At 45.3% G+C, this 25,445-nt stretch overlaps 2 protein-coding genes across 2 annotated transcripts in view; one reads left to right on the plus strand and one right to left on the minus strand.

The window, feature by feature from the left end:
• The window catches only part of NCKIPSD (NCK interacting protein with SH3 domain), a 101,053-nt gene that overhangs the window by 35,632 nt on the left and 39,976 nt on the right, over nt 1–25,445 (minus strand). Inside the window, exons 4-5 of the mRNA XM_074957681.1 lie at nt 11,006–11,093; nt 7,894–8,522 (exon numbers count right to left, since the gene is read on the minus strand). Of these exons, the coding sequence (XP_074813782.1) occupies nt 7,894–8,522; nt 11,006–11,093 (717 nt within the window). The remainder of the gene's footprint in view (nt 1–7,893; nt 8,523–11,005; nt 11,094–25,445) is intronic.
• Nucleotides 12,490–14,264, plus strand: LOC141990474 (uncharacterized). Its single transcript, XM_074957682.1, has 2 exons — nt 12,490–13,150; nt 13,730–14,264. The coding sequence occupies exons 1-2, from the start codon at nt 12,571–12,573 to the stop codon at nt 14,248–14,250; spliced, it is 1,101 nt and encodes a 366-aa protein (XP_074813783.1). The 5' UTR covers nt 12,490–12,570; the 3' UTR covers nt 14,251–14,264.

A 25,445-nucleotide genomic window follows, 5' to 3' on the forward strand; every position in this document is an offset into this window, starting at 1 on the left:
ACACAATTTCCCTCAGAAGCCTATTCCAGTGCTTAACTACCCTTAGAGTTAGAAAGTTTTTCCTAATATCTAGCCTAAAACTCCCTTGCTGCAGATAAGCAGTCCTACCTTCAGTGGACATGGAAAACAATTGATCACAATCCTCTTTATAACAGCCCTTAATGTATTTGAAGACTATTTAGTACCCTGCTTCCCAGTCTTCTTTGTTCAAGACTAAACATACCCAGTTTTAAAAAAATTTCTTAACAGGTCAGGTTTTTGAAATCTTATTTTTGTTGTACTCCTCTGGACTCTCTCCAATTTATCCATATCTTTCCTAAAATGTGGTGCTGAGAACTGGACACAGTACTCAGCTGAGGCCTCACCAGTGCTGAATGGAGCAGGCTAACAACCTCTTGTGTGTTTCATATGATACTCCTGTTAATACATCCCAGAATGTCATTAGCTTTTTTTTTTTTTTGCAACTTGCACCACACTGTTAGCTCACATTCAATTTGTGATCCATTATAACCCCCAGATACTTTTTAGCAGTACTACCACCTAGCCAGTTATGCCCTCTTTTGTATTTGTGCATTTGATTTTTCCTTGCTAAGTGCAGTACTTTGCATTTTGTCTTTATCAAATTTCATCATGTTGATTTCAGACCCATTTTTCAATTCCAATCCTGTCCTCCCCAAGTGCCTGAACACCTCCCAGAATGGTGTAATCTACAAATTTTATAAGCATATTCTCTACTCCATTATCCAAGTCATTAATGAAAATATTGCATAATATTCAGACTCAGGACTAGCCCCTGCAGTAGTCCACTAGACATACTCTCCCACTTTGACAATGAACTACTGATAACTACTCTGAGTACAGAGTTGCAACAAGTTACGCACCCACCTTATAGTAATTTCATCTAGACCACATTTCCCCGGTTTGCTTATGAGAATGTCATGTGGGACTGTGTCAAAAGCCATACTAAAAGGTCAAGAACTTTGCCAGATTTAAAAAGGGACTAGTGGACATTTATATGGATAACAAGAATAACCAGAACTGTTCTAGTTAGTGCTAACACAACCTTTGGAAGGGTATTAAAACTCAGGGTTTAAGCCAATTCTGACTACTGGAAACCAGGATAAGCCCTAACATGGGGAGCGGATTATCCCCCTCTACCCACTGGGATTCTCACACCTTCCTCTCAAGTATCTGGTTCTGGCTACCATCAGACACAGGACACTGGATGAGATGGACTTCTGGTCTGATAAAGTGTGGCAATTCCTATGCTTCTGAAGACTTCATGCAGAAAACAAAGAGTTAGGTCTTTACCCCTATTAGGTGTTATCTTGTTCACCCCCACAATCCACCCGCTAAATGCAGAATTGTCCTTACAAACCATTTGAGGGCTTCATCTAGTCTATTTTTAGATTATTCAAGCAGTGCAGCACCTGGAGTTACACCATTTAAAAATATATGGAATAGACAATTTTTCTTGTCTGATATTCAGCTCAATAAATCCTCAGACCAACTCCTCCAATTCCTGAGACATTTGTGTTCCTATGCATGCCAATTCCAATATATCTTTCCAATAGACATTGCAGCAAATACTTTTGTAAAAGCAAGATTTTTCATTTTCCTTCATTCTCATCACCTATTAACTGTATAATTCATTAATAAAGGAGGCAGGGACAAGAGGAGAGTGACCATAGCCTAGACAACATCAATGATTGCTTGGAGAAGCCACTTTGGGAAACCTGAGTCACAGCAGCAAATCTCCCTAAGAAAAACATTCTGTCTTGACGTCATTTTATAATGGGAGGGCCTCTAGGTATCCTGAGCACACAGTGGTTGGTTAGTTCTGCTTCCCCTTTTTAAGGGTTTGATGGGGAACTATGACTCATTAGCAATCTGAGCTCACACTTTTAGAAGTTACTCCCATTACGAAGTGAGCATCAGACACCCACAAGACTAACTTAGGGGAAATGAAATGTCAGAGGCACAAGAGGTCATTTCCTCCTCCTAGATCAGTGCATTGCACCGGGTTCTACAGAAGAGGAGCACTATAAATTAATGGAAAATACCACAAGCAATTCAATCTTCAGAAGAGCATGCTGGGAATAAGCTGCAGATAACAGTCTAAAATTGATTTAGTAAACCAGTGATTTGACTTCAAATTAAAACTAGAAGAATAGAAGAAAGGGCACAACTAATTAACGAATGTAATACAAAGCTTGAAATGAGCATAAGATTTACTATGGAGTATACTGATGCTTTAATCAATGATGTCTCACTTCACTTACAAAAAAAATAATACAGAATACCCCCATGGATAAGTGTTTGTACTGTATGAAATGAAAGGAGAGGATCCAAGAGTTTTATGAAGTGTTTTTAAAAATATGCCCTTGACTTAAAGCTGAAAACAGCCACAACCCTGTACATTGTGTCAGTTTGTAAATAAAATCCCCTTGGGAACATGGAATGATTTGGTATGATCAAGGACATAAGCTTATAATGATAATTATTTTTGGGCTCATCCACATGCAAAAGTTGTATTGTGTTAACTATATTGGTATAATGCAAGCAGTACAACCCCCCCCCCCCCCCAGTGTGGCTGGGGTTATACCAGTACAAAGTTGCCAGTCCTACACGGTAACGTCAATAAGCTCTACCAATATAAGGGGCCTCTACCAGTATAATTACATCACACTAGGAGATGTACGGGCATAACTATTTTGGTTAAACATCCTCCTCCTAACCAAAATAGTTATACTAGTACAAAAACCGTGTGTGTAGACCAGGCCTTGGTGTCTACCCTCAGACAAATACTGCTGAAGATGTACTGATAGACTACATTTCTCTGGACAGGGGCAGTCTCTTTTGTTCCTTGTACAGTCCAAGTACAAAATGCAAATACATTGCCGCCCCCCCCCGCCAATGATTTATAAAATGTAATCCCATGTTCTCTCTGATATGGCGACAGCTATAAGACAGAAGAGGGATCCTACTTTCAGGAACTTGGTACACAGTTTTCACTCTCACAACCCACAAAGTTGGAGATTCTTTGCAGAAATTGGAAAAAATAAATCTGTTTTCTCAGAGCATGATAAAGCTCAAGCTATTTTTAGAGGGTTGTTCAGGGTCCGAGGGAAAGAAAATTGAGCAAGAATTCATACAGTTTGGGCCAAATCCAGAACATCTGCATGATACATCAGTTACAAATTATTTCTGAATCTTGATCAGACAGTAACTATATTATTACTGAGTTTGAAAGCAATTACCTGATTGGTTATGGCCACAAAAATGTGAGCTGTTATGATTACTTACGGGTGATCTTTTCAATGCAGATAATTAACTGGATTATTATTTGATCTAAATTTTGAATACCAGTAGTTTTGCAAATCTGAACATCTCTGAACAATTCACTGTAATTTTGCCATCACCACTGGAACTCTGATCTTAGATGTTTATAGGGAATGTACTCCTTGCATTTAACAAGCGGGAGTTGAAACTTACTATCCCTCCATTCAAAGGTAATGGCTGCCTAGACATTTGTCTGTTTCAATGACTACTGCAAGATGCAGTCTTCTTTTATTTTTATCTGTGCACGTATGTAATCGAGTGAGGTGGTGAAGGCTTGGTATTAGTTTATTAGGCATGAGTTCACGATGGTGGTATTACTCAAAAGGGTTGGGAACTATTCCCTAAATGGGTTAAAAAGAGGGCTGAAGAATGTATTGTGGAACAGCCCAGTATAGAGAGCAATAGAGAAACTTTGTCTTGGGGAAACTATTTGAACCTTTATGGTCCTGATGGGAAGACCAACCAAAGAGTCTAAAAAGGTGCAAAGTAAGTTTAGTGTATTCTGTAGTCAAAAAAAGGTGCTTAATTGTTACATCCACATATGTTGCGTAACTATGCACACACTTACCCCTACACAGTAATTCTAACACGGTTGGAGAAAAAAGTGAGTTTATGCACAGAAATTCTTTATAAACATCTGTTCATTACTCATGGTTCTATTTTCCTCCATTTACAGATGTTGCATTAATATTTGTTCCACTACTTGCAGAAAATAATTGCCACTTTTCAAAAAGGATCTGTACCACAATAACTTCTTCTCCAGTCCTGTGCTACCTCCATGTTTTGAAAAATTCTCAGAGAATCAACTGTTAATGGCTCAAGTTCCTTGGCTAATTCTCTTATGATATTGGGATGCACAGTACCCAGGTCATATGACTAATATATTTACTTCTTCACCCCATCGCTAAGTTATCCCCCAGCTGCTACCCAGAACTAACGCACCAACTCCTGAATCTCCCCTACATAGGTACAGTATAGCAATGTTAATATTCCACTTATGCCCACCAAATCAGTCTCCATTATTTAGTACAAATCCCATCCCATTTTGCTTATTTTTCATTATTTCTCTAATATTTCTCAGTTATTCATCACCTGCTTAATGTTCACCAGTCGAGCTAAGCAAAAGTTCTGCCTCTGCCCTTTCCTATCTAGGTTTAAAACACCTGCTAACCAGCCCCACAAATTCTGATCTTAGGGTATCCTCTCTGCTTTAGTTGACAGGTTTCAGAGTAACAGCCGTGTTAGTCTGTATTCGCAAAAAGAAAAGGAGTACTTGTGGCACCTTAGAGACTAACCAATTTATTTGAGCATAAGCTTTCGTGAGCTACAGCTCACTTCATTGGATGCATACTGTGGAAAGTGTAGAAGATCTTTTTATATACACAGAAAGCATGAAAAAATACCTCCTCCCACCCCACTCTCCTGCTGGTAATAGCTTATCTAAAGTGATCACTCTCCTTACAATGTGTATGATAATCAAGTTGGGCCATTTCCAGCACAAATCCAGGGTTTAACAAGAACGTCTTCCTGATAACACCATCCTGGCCACTATGGATGTAGAAGCCCTCTACACCAACATTCCACACAAAGATGGACTACAAGCCGTCAAGAACACTATCCCCGATAATGTCACGGCTAACCTGGTGGCTGAACTTTGTGACTTTGTCCTTACTCATAACTATTTCACATTTGGGGACAATGTATACCTTCAGATCAGCGGCACTGCTATGGGTACCTGCATGGCCCCACAGTATGCCAACATTTTTATGGCTGACTTAGAACAACGCTTCCTCAGCTCTCGTCCCCTAACGCCCCTACTCTACTTGTGCTATATTGATGACATCTTCATCATCTGGACCCATGGAAAAGAAGCCCTTGAGGAATTCCACCATGATTTCAACAATTTCCATCCCACCATCAACCTCAGCCTGGTCCAGTCCACACAAGAGATCCACTTCCTGGACACTACAGTGCTAATACACGATGGTCACATAAACACCACCCTATACCGGAAACCTACTGACTGCTATTCCTACCTACATGCCTCCAGCTTTCACCCTGACCACACCACACGATCCATCGTCTACAGCCAAGCTCTGCGATACAACCGCATTTGCTCCAACCCCTCAGACAGAGGCAAACACCTACAAGATCGCTATCAAGCATTCTTACAACTACAATACCCACCTGCGGAAGTGAAGAAACAGATTGATAGAGCCAGAAGAGTTCCCAGAAGTCACTTACTACAGGACAGGCCTAACAAAGAAAATAACAGAACGCCACTAGCCGTCACCTTCAGCCCCCAACTAAAACCCCTCCAACGCATTATCAAGGATCTACAACCTATCCTGAAGGATGACCCAACACTCTCACAAATCTTGGGAGACAGGCCAGTCCTTGCCTACAAACAGCCCTCCAACCTGAAGCGAATACTCACCAGCAACCACATACCACACAACAGAACCACTAACCCAGGAACCTATCCTTGCAACAAAGCCCGTTGCCAACTGTGCCCACATATCTATTCAGGGGACACCATCACAGGGCCTAATAACATCAGCCACACTATCAGAGGCTCGTTCACCTGCACATCCACCAATGCCCCTCTGCCATGTACATTGGTCAAACTGGACAGTCTCTACGTAAAAGAATAAATGGACACAAATCAGACGTCAAGAATTATAACATTCATAAACCAGTCGGAGAACACTTCAATCTCTCTGGTCATGCGATTAGACATGAAAGTTGCTATATTACAACAAAAAAAACTTCAAATCCAGACTCCAGCGAGAAACTGTTGAATTGGAATTCATTTGCAAATTGGATACAATTAACTTGGGCTTGAATAGAGACTGGGAATGGCTAAGTCATTATGCAAGGTAACCTATTTCCCCTTGTTTTTTCCTACCCCCCACCCCCCCCAGACGTTCTTGTTAAACCCTGGATTTGTGCTGGAAATGGCCCAACTTGATTATCATACACATTGTAAGGAGAGTGATCACTTTAGATAAGCTATTACCAGCAGGAGAGTGGGGTGGGAGGAGGTATTTTTTCATGCTTTCTGTGTATATAAAAAGATCTTCTACACTTTCCACAGTATGCATCTGATGAAGTGAGCTGTAGCTCACGAAAGCTTATGCTCAAATAAATCGGTTAGTCTCTAAGGTGCCACAAGTACTCCTTTTCTTTTTGCTTTAGTTGAGACAGTCTAATCCCAAAGTCAGACCTCATCAGAAAAAGCCTCAGTGCATCTCAAGCCTTCCTGAATCTCACACATTGGTTTCTAACGCATTTCCTTCAGTTTTTCACTCATATTGGGCACCATAAAACTCTTGGATCTTCTCAGTTGACCAAACCGATTTTCAGTTCTCTTCCTGGATACTGAAAGTCATTCTTGAGCCTATCAGATCCCAACTCCCTCATGTTTTAGGCTCCTACATAAAGGATTTGGGCAATTCTACGTAAGGAGATCCACCACCCGGGAGGCAGCATGCTCTCCAGTGGCCTGTGTCTGGTCACACATGGCCCAAACATTGAATGACTACTCAGCAATGCTTGCTGAACCTTCTGTGTTGGCAGTTCCCTTTGCTTGCTTTGTCCTCACTAGTCGGGATACCTGTCCTCAGACTTGCCTCAATCTTATCCTCCCATTCATGGTTGGAAGAATGCTGAATTTAGCACTTCTGCTGAAAGTTTCCATGCATTTGAAAAATCCAGCGAAAGCCTGCAGACTTTAGGAAGAAGTGATCCAGTGGTGGGCAATGGGGAGGCTAATACAACACACTGGCAGCCACTAGTTCTCTCTCCTTCCTCCCTGTGGCAGTCACAGCGTGGGAATAAACTCCACGGAGAAATGCTCCGCCACCACCTCCTTCTCCTCTAGGATAGTAGCCAGCTATACTTTGTCCATATGTAGCCATCCCCGACTTCATAAAGAAACGGGACCAAAGTACAATCCCCCAGAGTGCATTGGATCCTGCTGTATTTGTGCCCATTGAAGTCTTACTACTAGCATTACCCTCTGGATCTAGAAATTCTACTATCCCCCACAGCTCCTACCAACTAACCTGTTCGCTGTTAGTTTTACAGGACCCAAGCTGTTAATCCTGGCTCTCCTCCACCCCCTCATATGTAGTCTCCTGTAATGCCCAGCTCCCCTCCAGTCCACACACAGTGCTTCTAAAACCCAAGCTGATCACCAAACAGCTCTTGACACCAGCTTCTTTTCATTCACTTATTCCCGCAAAGAGTCAGTTCTTACTTTCATACTGGAATAATATCCTGCACAATGTACCAGACTGCCATTTCTCTGCTTGTCGCTAGCTAAGCCTACTTGGATTCTTTTCCCCCCCTAACTCACTCACTCCTCCATGATAGCCCATCACCTCCGGTCTCTCACTCATCTTATTTTAATTTGGACTCTTCTTTCCTCACTTGGGTTGGCCTCTGAGCTCCAGGAGCAAAATGCAGATTACTACTTCAATCACATTTTAATATTTTTGCCCAGTCCCTGTATGGTGCCCTCTTGCCAGAGCTCAGCATTTCCTTTACCTTATTTTCCACCAATGAGATGAGGATCTGCTCCATGACGTTATTGGTTGCTGGAATGCAGCTCTGAATGTGACCAATCACTACACCGATAGCAACCCGTGACAGCTCATAGCTGAGGTGGGTGTTCCTGCGCACCAGCTCGATCAGTTCCGCACCTATTGTCTTTGGCACAGACACTGCCTGGCTGCTGGATTCTGGTGCCAACTCCTCCAAAGCAACTGCCTTCTTATCATCAAGGCAAAGAGAGTTGAAGGCTTCTAAACCCCCGGATGGAGCTAGAGCAGTCTTCTTGACTTGCAGATTCTTCTCCCCATCCATAGGGAGAGACCTCTGACCCGCTGTTTCAACAGGAGGTCCTGGGGCAGCCCTCTTGGGCTGTGGAGATTTGGTTGCACCACCCTTTGTTGAAGACCCATGCTTCAGGTGGGCTGAAGGACTAATATCCAAGCTGCGTGATATTGTGGTGTGGGCACTCCTGCTGGGGACAGGGGGAGGAGTGTTGGTGGGGCTGGAAGTGGCTGTTGGGAGACCTGTTTCGGATGCAGTGGAACCAGTGTACAAGGTATCCAGGGAAGTTGTGCTTATAGAGGAGGTACTGGAAACCGACCCAGAGGTGATTTCAACAGCATCTGAAAAGGAACAATTAAAAGGCCTTAGCAACAGCATCAAAGAAAAAGGGAAAAACAAACTGCTGCAGCAGAGTCTATTAAGAGGCTGTGCATGCCACCAAAGCTCCTCTTCCTGGCTCGCTTATCTCAAAGCAAAATTGTATTAGGTCTCTCTTGAGCACTCCAGTAAAATGAACTCTTAAGGAAGGGAAAGAAAGCTGTTCTGTAGAGATTCTCTTCAAAAGGCTCACTGTTTTACAGGAAAAACATAACTAGGAGAGAGGAGTTTAGACAATAACTTTTTTCCCCCAAACATACTGCATGTAGCCAGTACTTTTTTGATTGACGTATCTGAAAATTTCAAGGTACATAAGATTACTCATTGCAGCAAGCTTCTCCCTTCTTCTGTAAAGATCCTTCCCTGCAGCACTAACTTGTATGCTCTGCTTGGCGTCAACAGCAAGAAAAAAAAGCATTTGGCTGACAGGTATGCGTAGTCCACTTTCTGCACTCTAGGTAATCTGATTATAAACCCGTTAGCTCATACCGCCCTTTCCCAGCCAGTACAGGAGTACTTGCTAGAGTATATTTCTGAGTGCTTTGTCCTGTCTAGTTTCGGCTAACTCTAGCAATGGTACTTACACCACTTCTCTAGGGAAACTAGTCCACAATTTAATCAACCTTACTGCTAGAATGTTTTTCCTAACATCTAGCCTAAATTTTTCATTACTCAATTACTCATATACTTTGCCCCATAACTTGTAAAAATGGGGCTGTGGAAACTTTTATCCCACACCCAACCTCCCACAGCTTGGCCAGGAAGATAGTTACTTGGGCAAAAAGTGGCCTCAATCAGCTACTTTTTGTGAATCCCAAATGAAGATATTTGAGATCTGTAGGAGAGTAAAAGTACTGCTTTAGGAACAACTTGATTCCCAAGGTGAATTTATTCTGATTTTGCATGCTACATGAATGTTCACCCAGCCATTCACTGCTCCTTATTGACTCCGGCTTATCCACAGAAAATAATAATCTCCTTAGGCAACAATACCTTAGGCAACAGAGCGCTTCTTGGGCCAAAGGGCCAGTCACCTCTGGAAGAGCCTTTTGTTTTTTCTGCTGGTCCCGGGTGATCTTTTGGTAATCTCACAATCTTACCCCCAAGTCAAAAGCCAGAACACTAATTGCATATCCGTGGCTAAGAAGCCTGTCAATAGGCCTTCCACCCCTATGAATAAGGGAATAGTGGGATTGTCTACTTCAACTGTTTAGGCCAACGACATGTGAGGCTGAATAAGAGCACACATCTCCCATGGAGATCTCTACCATTCTTCATCTTCCTCCTGAAGATGATCATCCACATACTTCCAGTAGATTCAATGGAATAGATAATGGATTCAAGAAAATCATTCCCAAGGGTAGAAATTCTCACTACTGTAGTGTGGAATGGCTCAGTACCATGAAGCAGGTTGCTGCCTGTTCCAAATTTCAATGAACTGCCCAGAATGTGACAGATCTGTCCTGCACCCTGCAAGCTCATTTTACCCGACATTAACAAATCCTGGACTGAATCTGGGGAGAGCTAACATCATGACAATGTAACTGTATGAGCACAATGTAGCACTGGGGCAATACACAACCACCACAACATGAATTGTATCACAACAAAATAACATTCACTCCCCTCTCCTCTACCCCATAGGTCTAACCCCTAAAGGTTGCAAATTAATTTTTTTGCTTAGTACTGGTCCAGTAGCACTCCATTGATCAATATTGCAAGTTCTCACTACCACCACAGCTACTGTACTTGCACTACATGCACCTCTGATCTTCTCGTGAAGACACCCTACTCCTGTCTTTTGCACAGGCAAGCCACCAACTATGCAAGAGTCTGACTGGTGTGGCCATTATATGAACAAAGAGCTAGATGGACAGCTGGCAAAAAGCTTTTACTTAACGGAGCAGTCATTGCATTAATAGTGAGTGCCCTCTGGTGATCTAATGGCATTATCACATCCAGATGGAAAAAAAAAAATTCTCATGCTGCCTTGTTGAAAGATCCCTACGATACTCCTGAGAGAATAAGTTATACAAGAACCCCAAAACACTGGTTATATCCTTATCACAACCAAGCAGAATATTCTAACGCTTCTTCTGCAAATGTTGTCTTCCCCCAAAATCCATCAGTTTAGGAAGTCCAGAGAACACCACGCCCAGCATCCAATGCGCTGAGTTGGTGGGAGAAGAAGCCACAGGTGCCAATCAGCCACAAATCATGCTTGAGGACCAGGGAAGGACATAGGGAAACACTAGTCCCCAACACTGGAGTTTTAGGATTAAAATTGTGATGGAAATTTCAGCCCAACATCACCTGAGCAGAAATCCAAGAGATGCTTTTCTGAGCCAGAATTGCTGCTACCATTACACATCTTCCTATATTTTAGTTCAGTGTTGTCTGCCTCTTGCCCAACATGTGTATAAAAACCCCAAAAGCTTTTCCTTACTTCTAATGGGTGCTTCCATCTGCGCATTCTTGCGTTTCTCTGGTGGTGGGGGTGTTACAGGAGCAGCACGTCGCGGCTGTGGCGGGATCTAAAAGGGAACATTTTAGAGCAATCAAAAGAGGCTGACAACCAAGATACACTCCCCATTATAAACCTTTGTGTGTATGTGTGCACGCACGCGTGTGTGTGTTAATTTGTCCTTACATCTCTCTCTCATCATTCCATAAAGATATTAATAGGCGACTTCCTGCAAGAACAAAGCAGAAACTCCGAAACCTTGCTTTATTTCCTCCCCTTGACAGGAAAAGCAGCCCTTGTTTAATTGCTATGTTCAGCAGCTCACAGTATGTGTGTCAGAGACATGTCAAGCGTTTACTCTTTTCTTATTCCAGATGCAATCCCACACTTTCACCATGACTTTACAGTGACCTCAACAGCCCCACAGAGGCAGCAAACAGTGTGCATATCTAAACACACTTTTGGAGAGATCCATTACATCAGCCACAAATATCCTTGCAGAAAGACAAAGCCAAGGACTGGAACTATGTAAATTCCTTCCTAATTCATACTTCCATAGCAAATCTTATACAGAGAGTGAGAAACTACGGCTAAAGTAGCTGTGTGTTGCCATAACCCCTGTGTTGTTCCCTGCTGTGAGAAGCTTCAACTAGAGAGCTTCACAAAACGCCCTACAGCTAGTACTTCCCACATAATTCTCTCCTCCTGGCAGTGGTTGTGGGTGGAATAACGGTGAGTTCCCCAAGACTCCTGAGTTATCACCTTTTCTTATGGATACAGGGACCTCACCACGATTAATCATCTTTATCGCTTAGTATTTGTATGACTGCAGTTTGCTCCACATAGGACTATGATCCCAGACCACTGGGAAACTGCAGCCAGCGTTGAAAATAGCAGCCAACTTAAGTGGTGTTTCCCTCCAGGAAGGGCACTGCACCAGAACCCATTGAACTGCACAGGCTGATATCCATGTGGAAGCTAAAGGTGTGGTTCTGGACCTACCAAGATATATTGTTTGGGTCCTGACTGCCTGAAAGATGCCTCTATCCTCATGTGATATTGCAATGGCTGCACTCAGGAGGTGCTCACATTGGGACTTCTCGGATCAGATGGGAGGGACTAGCGCCAGTGGTCTCAATGAGGTGCACTAGACTCCAGCTTGGTCCCACAGAGCCCTGATGTGACAACACTGAGCCCTGGTCTACACTAGGACTTTAGGTCGAATTTAGCAGCATTAAATCGATGTAAACCTGCACCCGTCCACACGATGAAGCCCTTTATTTCGACTTAAAGGGCTCTTAAAATCGATTTCCTTACTCCACCCCTGACAAGTGGATTAGCGCTTAAATCGGCCTTGCCGGGTCGAATTTGGGGTACTGTGGACACAATTCGACGGTATTGGCCTCCGGGAGCTATCCCAGAGTGCTCCATTTTGACCGCTCTGGACAGCACTCAACTCAGATGCACTGGCCAGGTAGACAGGAAAAGAACCGCGAACTTTTGAATCTCATTTCCTGTTTGGCCAGCGTGGCAAGCTGCAGGTGACCATGCAGAGCTCATCAGCAGAGGTGACCATGATGGAGTCTCAGAATCGCAAAAGAGCTCCAGCATGGACCAAACGGGAGGTACGGGATCTGATCGCTGTATGGGGAGAGGAATCCGTGCTATCAGAACTCCGTTCCAGTTTTCGAAATGCCAAAACCTTTGTCAAGATCTCCCAGGGCATGAAGGACAGAGGCCATAACAGGGACCCGAAGCAGTGCCGCGTGAAACTGAAGGAGCTGAGGCAAGCCTACCAGAAAACCAGAGAGGCGAACGGCCGCTCCGGGTCAGAGCCCCAAACATGCCGCTTCTATGATGAGCTGCATGCCATTTTAGGGGGTTCAGCCACCACTACCCCAGCCGTGTTGTTTGACTCCTTCAATGGAGATGGAGGCAACACGGAAGCAGGTTTTGGGGACGAAGAAGATGATGATGACGAGGTTGTAGATAGCTCACAGCAAGCAAGCGGAGAAACCGGTTTTCCCGACAGCCAGGAACTGTTTCTCACCCTGGACCTGGAGCCAGTACCCCCTGAACCCACCCAAGGCTGCCTCCTGGACCCAGAAGGCGGAGAAGGGACCTCCGGTGAGTGTACCTTTTAAAATACTATACATGGTTTAAAAGCAAGCATATGAAAGGATTAGTTTGCCCTGGCATTCGCGGCTCTCCTGGATATACTCTCAAAGCCTTTGCAAAAGGTTTCTGGGGAGGGCAGACTTATTGCGTCCTTCATGGTAGGACACTTTACCACTCCAGGCCAGTAACACGTACTCGGGAATCATTGTACAACAAAGCATTGCAGTGTATGTTTGCTGGCGTTCAAGCAACATCCGTTCGTGTGTTATCCTCAGGAGAGTGAGATATAATCCATGGTCACCTGGTTGAAATAGGGTGCTTTTCTTCAGGGGACACTCAGAGGAGCCCATTCCTGCTGGGCTGTTTGCCTGCGGCTGAACAGAAATGTTCCCCGCTGTTAGCCACAGGGAGTGGGGAGGGTTGAGGGGGTAGCCACGCGGTGGGGGGAGGCAAAATGCGACCTTGTAACGAAAGCACATGGGCTATGTATGTAATGTTAACAGCAAGGTTTACCCTGAAAGAGTGTAGCCAGTGTTTTATAAAATGTGTCTTTTTAAATACCGCTGTCCCTTTTCTTTTCTCCACCAGCTGCATGTGTTTCAATGATCACAGGATCTTCTCCTTCCCAGAGGCTAGTGAAGATTAGAAAGAAAAAAAAACGCACTCGAGATGAAATGTTCTCCGAGCTCATGCTGTCCTCCCACACTGACAGAGCACAGACGAATGCGTGGAGGCAAATAATGTCAGACTGCAGGAAAGCACAAAATGACCAGGAGGAGAGGTGGCGGGCTGAAGAGAGTAAGTGGCGGGCTGAAGAGAGGGCTGAAGCTCAAATGTGGCGGCAGCGTGATGAGAGGAGGCAGGATTCAATGCTGAGGCTGCTGGAGGACCAAACCAGTATGCTCCAGTGTATGGTTGAGCTGCAGCAAAGGCAGCTGGAGCACAGACTGCCACTACAGCCCCCGTGTAACCAACCGCCCTCCTCCCCAAGTTCCATAGCCTCCACACCCAGACGCCCAAGAACGCGGTGGGGGGGCCACCGGCCAACCAGCCACTCCACCACAGAGGATTGCCCAAAAAAAAGAAGGCTGTCATTCAATAAATTTTAAAGTTGTAAACTTTTAAAGTGCTGTGTGGCATTTTCCTTCCCTCCTCCACCACCCCTCCTGGGCTACCTTGGTAGTCATCCCCCTATTTGTGTGATGAATGAATAAAGAATGCATGAATGTGAAGCAACAATGACTTTATTGCCTCTGCAAGAGGTGATCAAAGGGAGGAGGGGAGGGTGGTTAGCTTACAAGGAAGTAGAGTGAACCAAGGGGCGGGAGGTTTCATCAAGGAGAAACAAACAGAACTTTCACACCGTAGCCTGGCCAGTCATGAAACTGGTTTTCAAAGCCTCTCTGATGCGTACCGCACCCTCCTGTGCTCTTCTAACTGCCCTGGTGTCTGGCTGCATGTAACCAGCAGCCAGGCGATTTGCCTCAACCTCCCACCCCGCCATAAACGTCTCCCCCTTACTCTCACAGATATTGTGGAGCACACAGCAAGCAGTAATAACAGTGGGAATATTGGTTTCGCTGAGGTCTAAGCGAGTCAGTAAACTGCGCCAGCGCGCCTTTAAACGTCCAAATGCACATTCTACCACCATTCTGCACTTGCTCAGCCTGTAGTTGAACAGCTCCTGACTGCTGTCCAGGCTGCCTGTGTACGGCTTCATGAGCCATGGCATTAAGGGGTAGGCTGGGTCCCCAAGGATACATATAGGCATTTCAACATCACCAACAGTTATTTTCTGGTCTGGGAATAAAGTCCCTTCTTGAAGCTTTTGAAACAGACCAGAGTTCCTGAAGATGCGAGCATCATGTACCTTTCCCGGCCATCCCACGTTGATGTTGGCGAAACGTCCCTTGTGATCCACCAGAGCTTGCAGCACTATTGAAAAGTACCCCTTGCGGTTTATGTACTCGCCGGCTTGGTGCTCTGGTGCCAAGATAGGGATATGGGTTCCGTCTATGGCCCCACCACAGTTAGGGAATCCCATTGCAGCAAAGCCATCCACTATGACCTGCACATTTCCCAGGGTCACTACCCTTGATATCAGCAGATCTTTGATTGCGTGGGCTACTTGCATCACAGCAGCCTCCACAGTAGATTTGCCCACTCCAAATTGATTCCCAACTGACTGGTAGCTGTCTGGCGTTGCAAGCTTCCACAGGGCTATCGCCACTCGCTTCTCAACTGTGAGGGCTGCTCTCATCTTGGTATTCATGCGCTTCAGGGCAGGGGAAAGCAAGTCACAAAGTTCCATGAAAGTGCCCTCTCGCATGCGAAAGTTTCGCAGCCACTGGGAATCGTCCCAGACCTGCAACACTATGCGGTCCCACCAGTCTGTACTTGTTTCCCGAGCCCAGAATCGGCGTTCCACAGCATGAACCTGCCCCATTAGCTCCATTATGCATGCATTGGCAGGGCCCATGCTTTCAGAGAAATCTGTGTCCATGTCCTGATCACTCACATGACCGCGCTGACGTCGCCTCCTCCCCCGGTAGCGCTTTGCCAGGTTCTGGTGCTGCATATACTGCTGGATAATGCGTGTGGTGTTTAATGTGCTCCTAATTGCCAAAGTGAGCTGAGCGGACTCCATGCTTGCCTTGGTATGGCGTCCGCACAGAAAAAAGGCGCGGAATGATTGTCTGCCGTTGCTCTGACGGAGGGAGGGGCGACTGAGGACACGGCTTACAGGGTTGACTTCACGGAGGGTTCCAATAAGAAATGGTGCACCTAAGTTATTGTTCTTATTGGAACAAGGAGGTTAGCCTGGCCTCTGATTGATACATGGCTAGATCTACCTCGCTGCACCTTCTCTGTGCGTGACTGCAGTGTGACCTAGAGGAATGAGTCCCCTAGACAGGGGAGAAGGCAAATGAGTACAAAACAAATCTGGTCTATTTCTTGTTTTGATCCACTCCATCTATCTTTTACATCTTTGGCTGGCAGCAGACGGTGCAGAAGGACTGCATGCCATCCACATCTCATGGCTGCTCGGCAGAAGACGGTGCAATAGGACTGCTAGCAATCCATATTGCCTGCCTGCTCACCATAAGACGGTTCAATAGGACTGACTGCCGGACTTAAGAGAATGACCTGGTCAAGTCACTAAAAATTTAGTCCCTGCGCCCATGTCTGCCCAGGCGCTCCTGATCGACCTCACACAGGCGACCAGGAACACCTCGGACATGACGAGGACGGCTACCAGTCGTACTGTACCATCTGCTGCCAGAAGGCAATGGGTTGCTGCTACTGTGTAGCAATACCGTACCGCGTCTGCCAGCACCCAGGAGACATACGGTGACGGTTACCTGAGCGGGCTCCATGCTTGCGGTGGTATGGCGTCCGCACAGCTAACTCAGGAAAAAAGGCGCGAAACAATTGTCTGCCCTTGCTTTCACGGAGGGAGGGAGGGAAGGAAGGGGGGACTGACGATATGTACCCAGAACCACCCGCGACAATGTTTCAGCCCCATCAGGCATTGGGATCTCAACCCAGAATTCCAATGGGCAGCGGAGACTGCAGGAACTGTGGGATAGCTACCCACAGTGCAACGCTCCGGAAGTCGACTCTAGCCTCGGTACTGTGGAAGCACTCCGCCGAGTTAATGCACTTAATGCACTTCTGTGGGGACACACACACTCGAATATATAAAACCGATTTCTAAAAAACCGACTTCTATAAATTCGACCTTATTCCGTAGTGTAGACATACCCTGAGGCCATGCTACATTTCTTCCAGGCTTCCTCTTTAATGGTATTTGGGAGGGGAGGAGTTTATATTGATGGGCTGGGAAGAAGGTGGTCTTTTTTGACATACAGAAATTCAGTATGTTTTATAATGCCTGTAAAGCAAACAGGGTGGCCAAGAGTTCAAAATCACGAACCAGGCTCTCCAAAATAAGGAGATTTTAAGAGATAAGTTTTGGTTTCTTTTTTCTTAGCTTGTTTATGAGCCAACTGAGGACACATATTCAAGTTTTTCTCTGTAACCATGAGGGCCAGAAACGTTTGCTCTAAATGAAACCTGAGATGCTCCCATAACAAGACTCCAGCAGATACAGCTTTATGAAAATGTCGCAAGACTTGCAATGTAATTGTGAAAGTTGGCAACACTGCCCTGAATAAGGCTTGTTAGAAATCTGAATGAATAAGAGCCCCAAATAGTATACAAAGCTCTAATGGGACTACAGTGGCAAAGGGCTAACCACAACTGGCCCCACCATGCTCCACCTGAATTGCAGCACTAGGAGCACATCCCCAGCAATATTAGCAGCTTCAAGAACACAAAGATAGACTTTCCAAGAAGAGCAATCTCCGAAGCCTAATAGTGACACCATTCTTAAAGAGACTGCTCCCCCCAGACAGATCACTGCAATGCACTCCACACAGGCTGCTCTACTTGGAAGTCCCAGCTGCCTGCTCAGTGATGTTTCATTTCCCCTGTGCTCTGAAATCTGTGCTGGCTTCTTTTTTCTTTCTGGGTTCAATTAAGGTGTCAGCCTTACCCACTGAACAGTAAACTAATTAGGTTCTGGTTACTTCAGACACAACCTCTCTCCTCATACAACACAGTGAAAGTGGAGATCAAATGGAAGCACTCAAGCTTCTGCTTAAGTGGAAAGGGGGTTTTGATTTGGAAGCAGATTCTTCTCAGTGAAAGATTCTTGATTGTGGAATCTGCTTCCCCCCCCTTCAGTTCAGGGCCTGGATTTATTAAGATCCGGGCCATGCTCCTGCAGGTTGAAGGCTTGTTTCTCAAGGCAGAACTGGCCAGAATCCAGCACCAACCTACTTGCCTTTAAGAAATTATTAGTCTTTGGCCCTAAGAGACTGCACAGCTGTGAGAGGCACAATTAGAACAGAGGAGGCCCCTGTAAAATGCTGGCAGAAGCCCCTCCCAGGCTCTTGTAAGTGCAGCTGGGCTAAGGTCAGCCCCATCTTTACAGCCATGAAGCCGCTTAGCTTAGCGCAATCACACATACATAAAAGTGGCAAGTTTTAGCAGCCTGCTTTAGTTAGTTTATAAGATCAGCATGCCACTATTTGGGGGCAGCCAGGGAAAGGGCTCATTCTAGGACACTTCACTGGCTCCACTACCCTACCAAATTTGTCAAATATTTGACCTCTATTCTTATAGAATTGTGTTTGTACAGCAGTCAAAGTGTCATAGAACATAATCTATACATGGAGCTCTGGAAATCCTTCCTGCCAAGAGGAGGCAAGATAAAAAAAACTTATTTCTGCAGAATCTAATCTTCATTTTAAGGATATCTTTAAAAATAAGCCTTGAGTCCTCACAGTTGTGAAGGGAATGTGAGCAAGGCAGGGCCATCTTCCTGAATGTGCACAGAGAACACCCCGCATCTCTGCTGTTTGGCAAAGTTGTGAGCAGCAGCAGCGGTGCTGGGTGTTCTCTCTGCACACTGAGGAAGATGACCTGGCTGTGACGGATTCCTCCACCTTGATCACATTTGAAAGGCTTCCCTTCACAACTGTGAGTACTGGTAAATGGGCAGCAGTGAGAGTTTCCTGGATACCCCTTTAATTCTGAATAACTCAGTGAAACTGACCAAAATGCAATGCAGTGGAGGTGTCTATAATCCGGTGGATTCATATTGTCAATGGGTGGCAAAGCTGTGAACAGCAGCACAGGCAGGAGTCCAAATGAGAGGAGTTTGGAAGAGGGATAGAACAACAGACGCTTCCCTTCTCACTCCTGTGCCCACTGGGCACCAAGAAGCTGAGTGGGTTAGGGCAGGCAGACCCACTCCAACAGTCAAGGTGACAGCCCCTTCCCTTCCAGCAGCCACTGAGAAGAGGCTGAGCAAGAGGCTTCAAATTGATCTGACACCTGCTATATGGAGACTTATACAAAAAAAATGCCTCTAGGCAGGGCCCAGGCAGACCCCTGTAAGAATCTCAGCTGGCTCCCTCTTCCCAGCAGCTGGGGGTGGTGGCTGGACTTCTCTGCAAGGGCAAGGGACTCCCAAAACCATTCATTCCTCACCCTTTCTGTGTCCATCACTTCCTTCCTTCCAGACACATGCAGGATTTTGCTCTGGCCAACGAAGGCAGGTGTGCTGCAGGAATTAATCAATGCTTCTTCAAGCACCACCTGGAGAAGGGAAGGGGGCACTGAATAGTGATACTCCTATCCCACAAGGCTGGGCAGTAAGAGATCAAGATTGGTCCCCAAACTCCAAAGCTTAGAGTTGTGCGGTCTCATTATTTTTAAACAAGTACAATATACTCCTTGAGAAAAAACTTTGCTGGGATGGACACTACTGTATATAGCAAAGCCCTGAAAAGCAGGAGCACAATTAGTTTATACCCAGGAAAGTAGCTTGCTGAGCATAAACAAACAGTGAGTTTTATAGCTCTTCCAGTTTCTAAGGCTTCGAGACTTCCCTATTGTGTCAGGTAGTCAAAATTAAATGGCAAAAAAACTTCATGAAGGGAGAGTTAAGGTTGCTTGGTGGTAGCTCGTGCCCTTCTGGAATGTTGAATTCAGCCACACTCAGACTTCTGAAAACCATGAAATACTGAGTTAAAATAAACACCTACATAACCTTAATGCTGCCCCCTGGAGCTAGCAACAGCCACTGGGAATTATCTGTCTGAACTGCAGCTGCCTTGACTGTGTTGGGTGTTGCTGTATTGAATGGCGGAGGAATAGGCTGGAGTAGATTGGAAGAGCGGTGACTGCGATATGAGAAGATCTGGGTCTAAGTCCCTCCTATGTGTGTTATCAAGAGAAGTGCATGTGTACCTTGAGGTTCCTGTCTGCACTATTTCAATACAGAATTGTGTAGGCTGTTGGTAGCAGGACACTGGGGCCTTCTTGCCATGGGTACTGGCAGTAGTGAGGTGGGATATGAGACCAGACTGTGGAGTTAATGCTGGTTAGGTTTAGGTGGTACCCTGTGCGCAAGTGTGAAAGGATTATAAAAGGGTAGGAAGTGGTTCTTAAATGTTAAAAGTGTGGTATTCTGTCCAGAGAGTAGACTCAGTGTTTGAGGGTAGGGAGAGTGCAGGCAGCACCTGTCCGCTACAGTGAAAAGGCAGTGGGACTGTATGTGTTAGGGTATATCAGGGCATAACTCAAAGAGGGCAGAATTAAAGTTATGTGGGCAATTACCTTAACTCTATTTCCTAAATTTTCAGAAGTTTGAGTTTTGTTCAACTTGACGTTCTGAAAGGGCACAAGCTATTGCCAGGCAAACTTAACTCCATGTTAAAAGTGTTTTGCCATTTAATTGCTTAATTTTTTAAATAGAGAATCGTCTGTTAGGAGTTAATAGTCATTTAGACAGTTGTAGTTCTCAACTATGTTCGGCGCTGATATGCTACTGTGGCTAGGTAATAATTGAAAGATCTAGCTTTTCATTGTCAGATCTCAAAAAAACTTTACATCATTATCCATATTTTACAGCTGGGAAACTGAGGCACGGAGCAGTGAAGTGACTTCCTCAGGGTCACCCAGCAGGCCAGCGGAAGAGCTAGGAAGAGTCCAGTCCAGTGGTCTTCCTAGTAGGCCACACAACTGCTATGTGATTCTTCAGTGCTCCTCCCATCTCTTGCACATTTTGTTACAGTGGACTGGGGATAACTGCCGTGCTTGGAAATGTTTGCAATGTGTAGTTACCAACAGGGCCAGTGAGAGAGATCTCATCCTGTCTTTTGTCCCAAAACCTTGCCAAGTTTATTACTTGATGGTTACAGTAACTTTAAGCAAGTCGGGGGGGGGGAGGAGAAAAAAAAAGAAAAAGACTGGAGTGTGTGTGTCTCGTTCCCTGCCCCATCAATCCCCGCAACATGTAGTCCCAGCCCACTTTTCAGCTCCCCTGACCTCTCCTAGCCCATAAAGCCATTAGCTGGAATCACAGAAGCCACTGACGTGTAAGAAGTTGCTCCTTGCAGTTTCCTGCCTTACCCTACTGCTGCTTACACACATTGCAGGCAGCAGCTTACTGGAGGGTCACACACTATCTTGGCTATGTAGCCCAAAACCGCACAATGAGCTGGGTCCCTTGCTCCCACTACCAGCTGGGATTCTTGCCCCCACTTCAGCCAGGCTTCCCCAGCCCTGCCCGAGGTGCACCGAGTCTGCCTCTCCTCCAAATCATGTCCCTACTGCACACTGTACAGCCTCCCCACCCCACACAGGGGTGGTGTGTAGTTTATTTATTTTCTGAGTTTCAGCTGTGTAAATCTGTGTTACCTTCATTACCCCCCCACCCCAGATCTCAGCTCACATGGAGGGTTAGGAAAAGGAGCTCAGACACCCCCAAAGAAGAGCATGATCCCCATATCCCAGAACACACAGTGGGCAGAGGGAGGGGACTCCCCCACATCACAGCATTCACAGGAAAAGGGAGAATTCAGGGTTGGCAGCCCCTTGCTACTAAACCCCCAACTTCCTGTAACCCCTCCAATCTTCTCACCCACACCACCAATGCCTACCCCCTATTTAAGCCCTCCCCAATCCCTTTTCCCTCTCCTACTACCCATTCCTATTTATCCCCCCATAATATCTGGATCACTCGCTGCAGACCCAAAACCCTCTCCCTCATTACCATACCACACTATCTTGCTCCCTGAATCACCCCTTCCCGCCCCGTAAGGTCACAAACATAGTCTTTTCTTTTCAAAAATAGTTTAATTGTCTTCTGAATATTCTGTTGTACTCAGATTACACTTCTCAAAAAATTTGGTAGAGGCAGATTTTTACCAAATGTTTACAGTTCATTCTCAGACTTCTAACCAGGGTTGATTTCAAAGTTGCTAGACCCTGTGAATTTAATGAAATGCTGTTTTTTCCTTGGGGCTGTATCTCAGGAACCCCTTGCTCAAATGACCCAACATTTGGATTACAAACTCCACCCTACATTCCCATGAGACACAACAAATTTCAAGACAATCCATGTAAGCACACCGATTCTAGAGCACTAAGAAGAGTCATCCTTTTAACAGGAAGGGCTTCCCAACCTTATCTAGAGCAGAGCTGGTGCTCAATTTTATAATACTGTATAAAACTGAAGGGAGAATGAAGGGGAGGGCCTCTACATATCTATGAGCAGCACAGCAGGCTCAGAGAGGTGGTAAGTGGCCTATTCATCTCAGTGAGATGTTCTCAGCTGAAACAATACCTGATGGAGATGAATATAGCCTGAAACAATACCTCTGAGATGTCTGAACTGATGTGATCATTCACATCAGTGGGAGGTGCTGGCACTTAAAACAGACCAAAGAAAGAACCTAAGGCTTGCTTGGCAGCAAGAGTCCCATGATGCTCTGCAGTTAACTTTCAGGAGTGGAATTTTACTAAGGGCTTGTCTACACTGGCACTTTACAGCACTGCAACTTTCTCGCTCAGGGGTGTGAAAAAACACCCCTGAACACAGCAAGTTTTGGCGCTGTAAATCGCCAGTGTAGACAGTGCGCCAGCGCTGGTAGCTATGCCCCTTGTGGTGGTGGGTTTTTTTTTGCAAGCTGGAAGAGCTCTCTCCCAGTGCTCTGCCACAACCACACAAGCCACGCTAAAGCGCTGCCATGGCAGCCCTTTAACATTGCCAGTGTAGACTAGCCCTAAGCAATAACCTTTAGAAATTGTTGCCAGAGATATTTTAGGAATATTAACCACAAAATGTGCACAAGAGATATAACATTATCCCAAAACAGAAATAAGCAATGACTAACCATAAGGTATTGAGGCAATTGTAAAGTTATAAGGGAACAGAAATCTTAGAAAATGACCTAAGATAAGAAGTAGGTACCAAAAAGGAGGAAATAGACAAGGATTGGAATGATAAACACAAAAGGGTAATATGGGTATAACTGTCCTGAGAAATCAAGAGGAAGTAGAAACCATCTGCTGTCTGGACTGACAGCAAGTACAAACGGGGAAGGGCTTCCACAGCTGTTGGTACCTCATGCCTCTCTGAGCATGTGCTGTCTTCATTAACTGTTAAACCAACAACTACAGACAAAGCTGATTTATCTGAGGTTTGTTATTAATAAACTAACCTGGACTCAAGAGAACCCCTCTCACTAATCACAGTTACAATTTTTACAAGTATTAGTTATCAACTGGTTATTCATTATCGATTAATTATTAATCGGTCATTAACAGTGTTCCCTCCCCCCACAGAGAGTTTATAATATGTGTCAAACACAAATGTTCTCAGCTCCTCACTCTAGTCTCAGAAGTATATTCTTGGTGCATATCAGTTTGAGCTCCCCATCCAAAGGGGAAGGACTTCCCCAGATCCTGACTCACATGGGGGAGCGGGGGTAGGGAGAGGGGCTCAGACACCCCTAGAAAGACAAGCTGCCTCAAATCTGACTCAAGATGGGGACAGGGTTGGATGGTCACATCCCCATAGATGGGCAGAGGCCTCTCACATTCTGGCACATACACACAAGTGCAAGGCTCACACATCACTGGGGGTCAGGGACCCCCAGATTCCAGCTCACATAGGGGATAGGGAGATGAGGGGAGGGTATAACCTAAGGTATGTGAGCCATGTTCTGGAGGAGGCTTGCCTAAGTGAGGAGTCACATCCCTGTGGATGGGCCAGGGCCCCCCAGATCATGATACACACATGGGAAGGGAATGTGGTGCGGACAGATGCCTCTGGCCCTATTCTTCCCCTCTCCCCCATCACGGACAGCCATGTCCCCTTTCCCAATGTCCCATGCCTCTCCTTGCACTCTCCTTAGTCCACAACCCCTCTTCTCTATTCCCATCTAGGTCTTCCACCCCCTAATTACTCTCCCTGCAGTGAGCATTTGCTTGAGTAGGTTTTCCCCCACAAAAAACGGTTTCAGCACCTTCTGACTATTCTGCTGTCCTCAGATTACATTTCTGGTTTGATCTCTGTCGGTCTGCAAAAAATGTGTCAACTTTAAGAAAAGTTGTCTTTTCCCCCAGCTGTATCTCACAAACCCCTTGGTTAAATGGCCCCAAATTTAGATCTCTGACAGTACCCTTATGTCTCCACGAGGTGTATCAAATTTCAACAAAATTTGATTAATAATATCGATTTCAGAGCACTTAAAACAGTCCAGCTTTAAACAGAAAGCTGGCCTTAACCTTAACTCTAGCAGAGATGTTGTTCTGCTATAATGCTCTAGATTTTTTTTTCCTCCATAGGAACTGGTCCTCACATAACTACCTTAGGCTGGTGAATTGAAGCGTCCAGCTACACTCTCCGTTCAGTTCAGCCTTCGAGAAGCAAGGAGGCAGCATCACTGCTGAACCACTGTAAAACCACCCACCAAAATCTTGCCAAAAGTTATGTGCAAAAATAGGACTTGACTAGAAACCCGTAGCAGTTAAAAGGTGTCTCCCTGTAAGCCTCTGTTCTTCTCAAACACCACAGGAAAGGGTTTAAAATGCATTTTTTCCCCCAAAGCAGCTTTACAAGCAGAAAGGAAGAAATTACCTTACAGATAAGGTAGTGTGGCTTTTGCTTTTTTGCATAAGGTGGGGGAGGGATATTTCTGCTCCATTTTGTATTTTCGCAGCATATCAAAAATATCCCCATCCAGGGGTTATAATTATAATCTAATTAGTTCTTTCAACATGGGCAGCACATTCTAATGAGAACACACCCAAAGTTGTCAGTCTCTCATCCATCACAGATGGGAACGGTGCCCTCTCGTTAAGTCAAAGAACTTATGTTCTTTGGACCTTCCCTGCAGCCAGGTGAGTGCAGACTTACAAAAGAAGCTGGGAATTACTTGGAGGTTTGTCAAGCCATTTGGCTAGCCTAAAAAAGCATAGCTGGTTTTCTCCTTTATCAGAGGGCTTTAGAATTGGGTTGGTTTGGTTGCCTACAGGGGCAGAGTACTGGGATAGAAAAATAAAGGATTTGTTAGGAAGCCTGTACACCAGCCCCTTTTTATTATCTCCACAGACTTATGTTTCCTGATTAAGCCAGTAACTAGCCCCTCCTATCAGCAGTGATGGGGTAATGGTGCCACTATAAACACTCATCTTGGACAGATGCAGCAACCCTACACCAACACGTCCCATCTGTCTGAGGGGAACTTGCATCTCTTTGCTATCTCCCACCATGTAATCAGTTACAGAATCTATCCCAAACAATTGCTGCTAAGTCTGTCCTGGCCGGTCTCTTTGAAAATTCGTTGACGGCTCACAGTAATTTTGTTCCATTTAGGTAGAATTCTGCTTTTAAGTCACATTTCCTGTGTCTTCCTCCTCAAATTTGTTACTATTAGGGATG

This window comes from Natator depressus, chromosome 7, assembly GCF_965152275.1.
Source record: "Natator depressus isolate rNatDep1 chromosome 7, rNatDep2.hap1, whole genome shotgun sequence".
NCBI classification, from domain to species: Eukaryota; Metazoa; Chordata; order Testudines; family Cheloniidae; genus Natator; species Natator depressus.

Bases quoted from the DNA above. Each gene is read 5' to 3' on its own strand.
- LOC141990474 (XM_074957682.1), top strand. From the start codon at position 12,571: ATGCAGAGCTCATCAGCAGAGGTGACCATGATGGAGTCTCAGAATCGC. The intron at 13,151-13,729 runs GTGAGTGTACCT...TTTCTCCACCAG, and splicing joins AGGCGGAGAAGGGACCTCCG to CTGCATGTGTTTCAATGATC.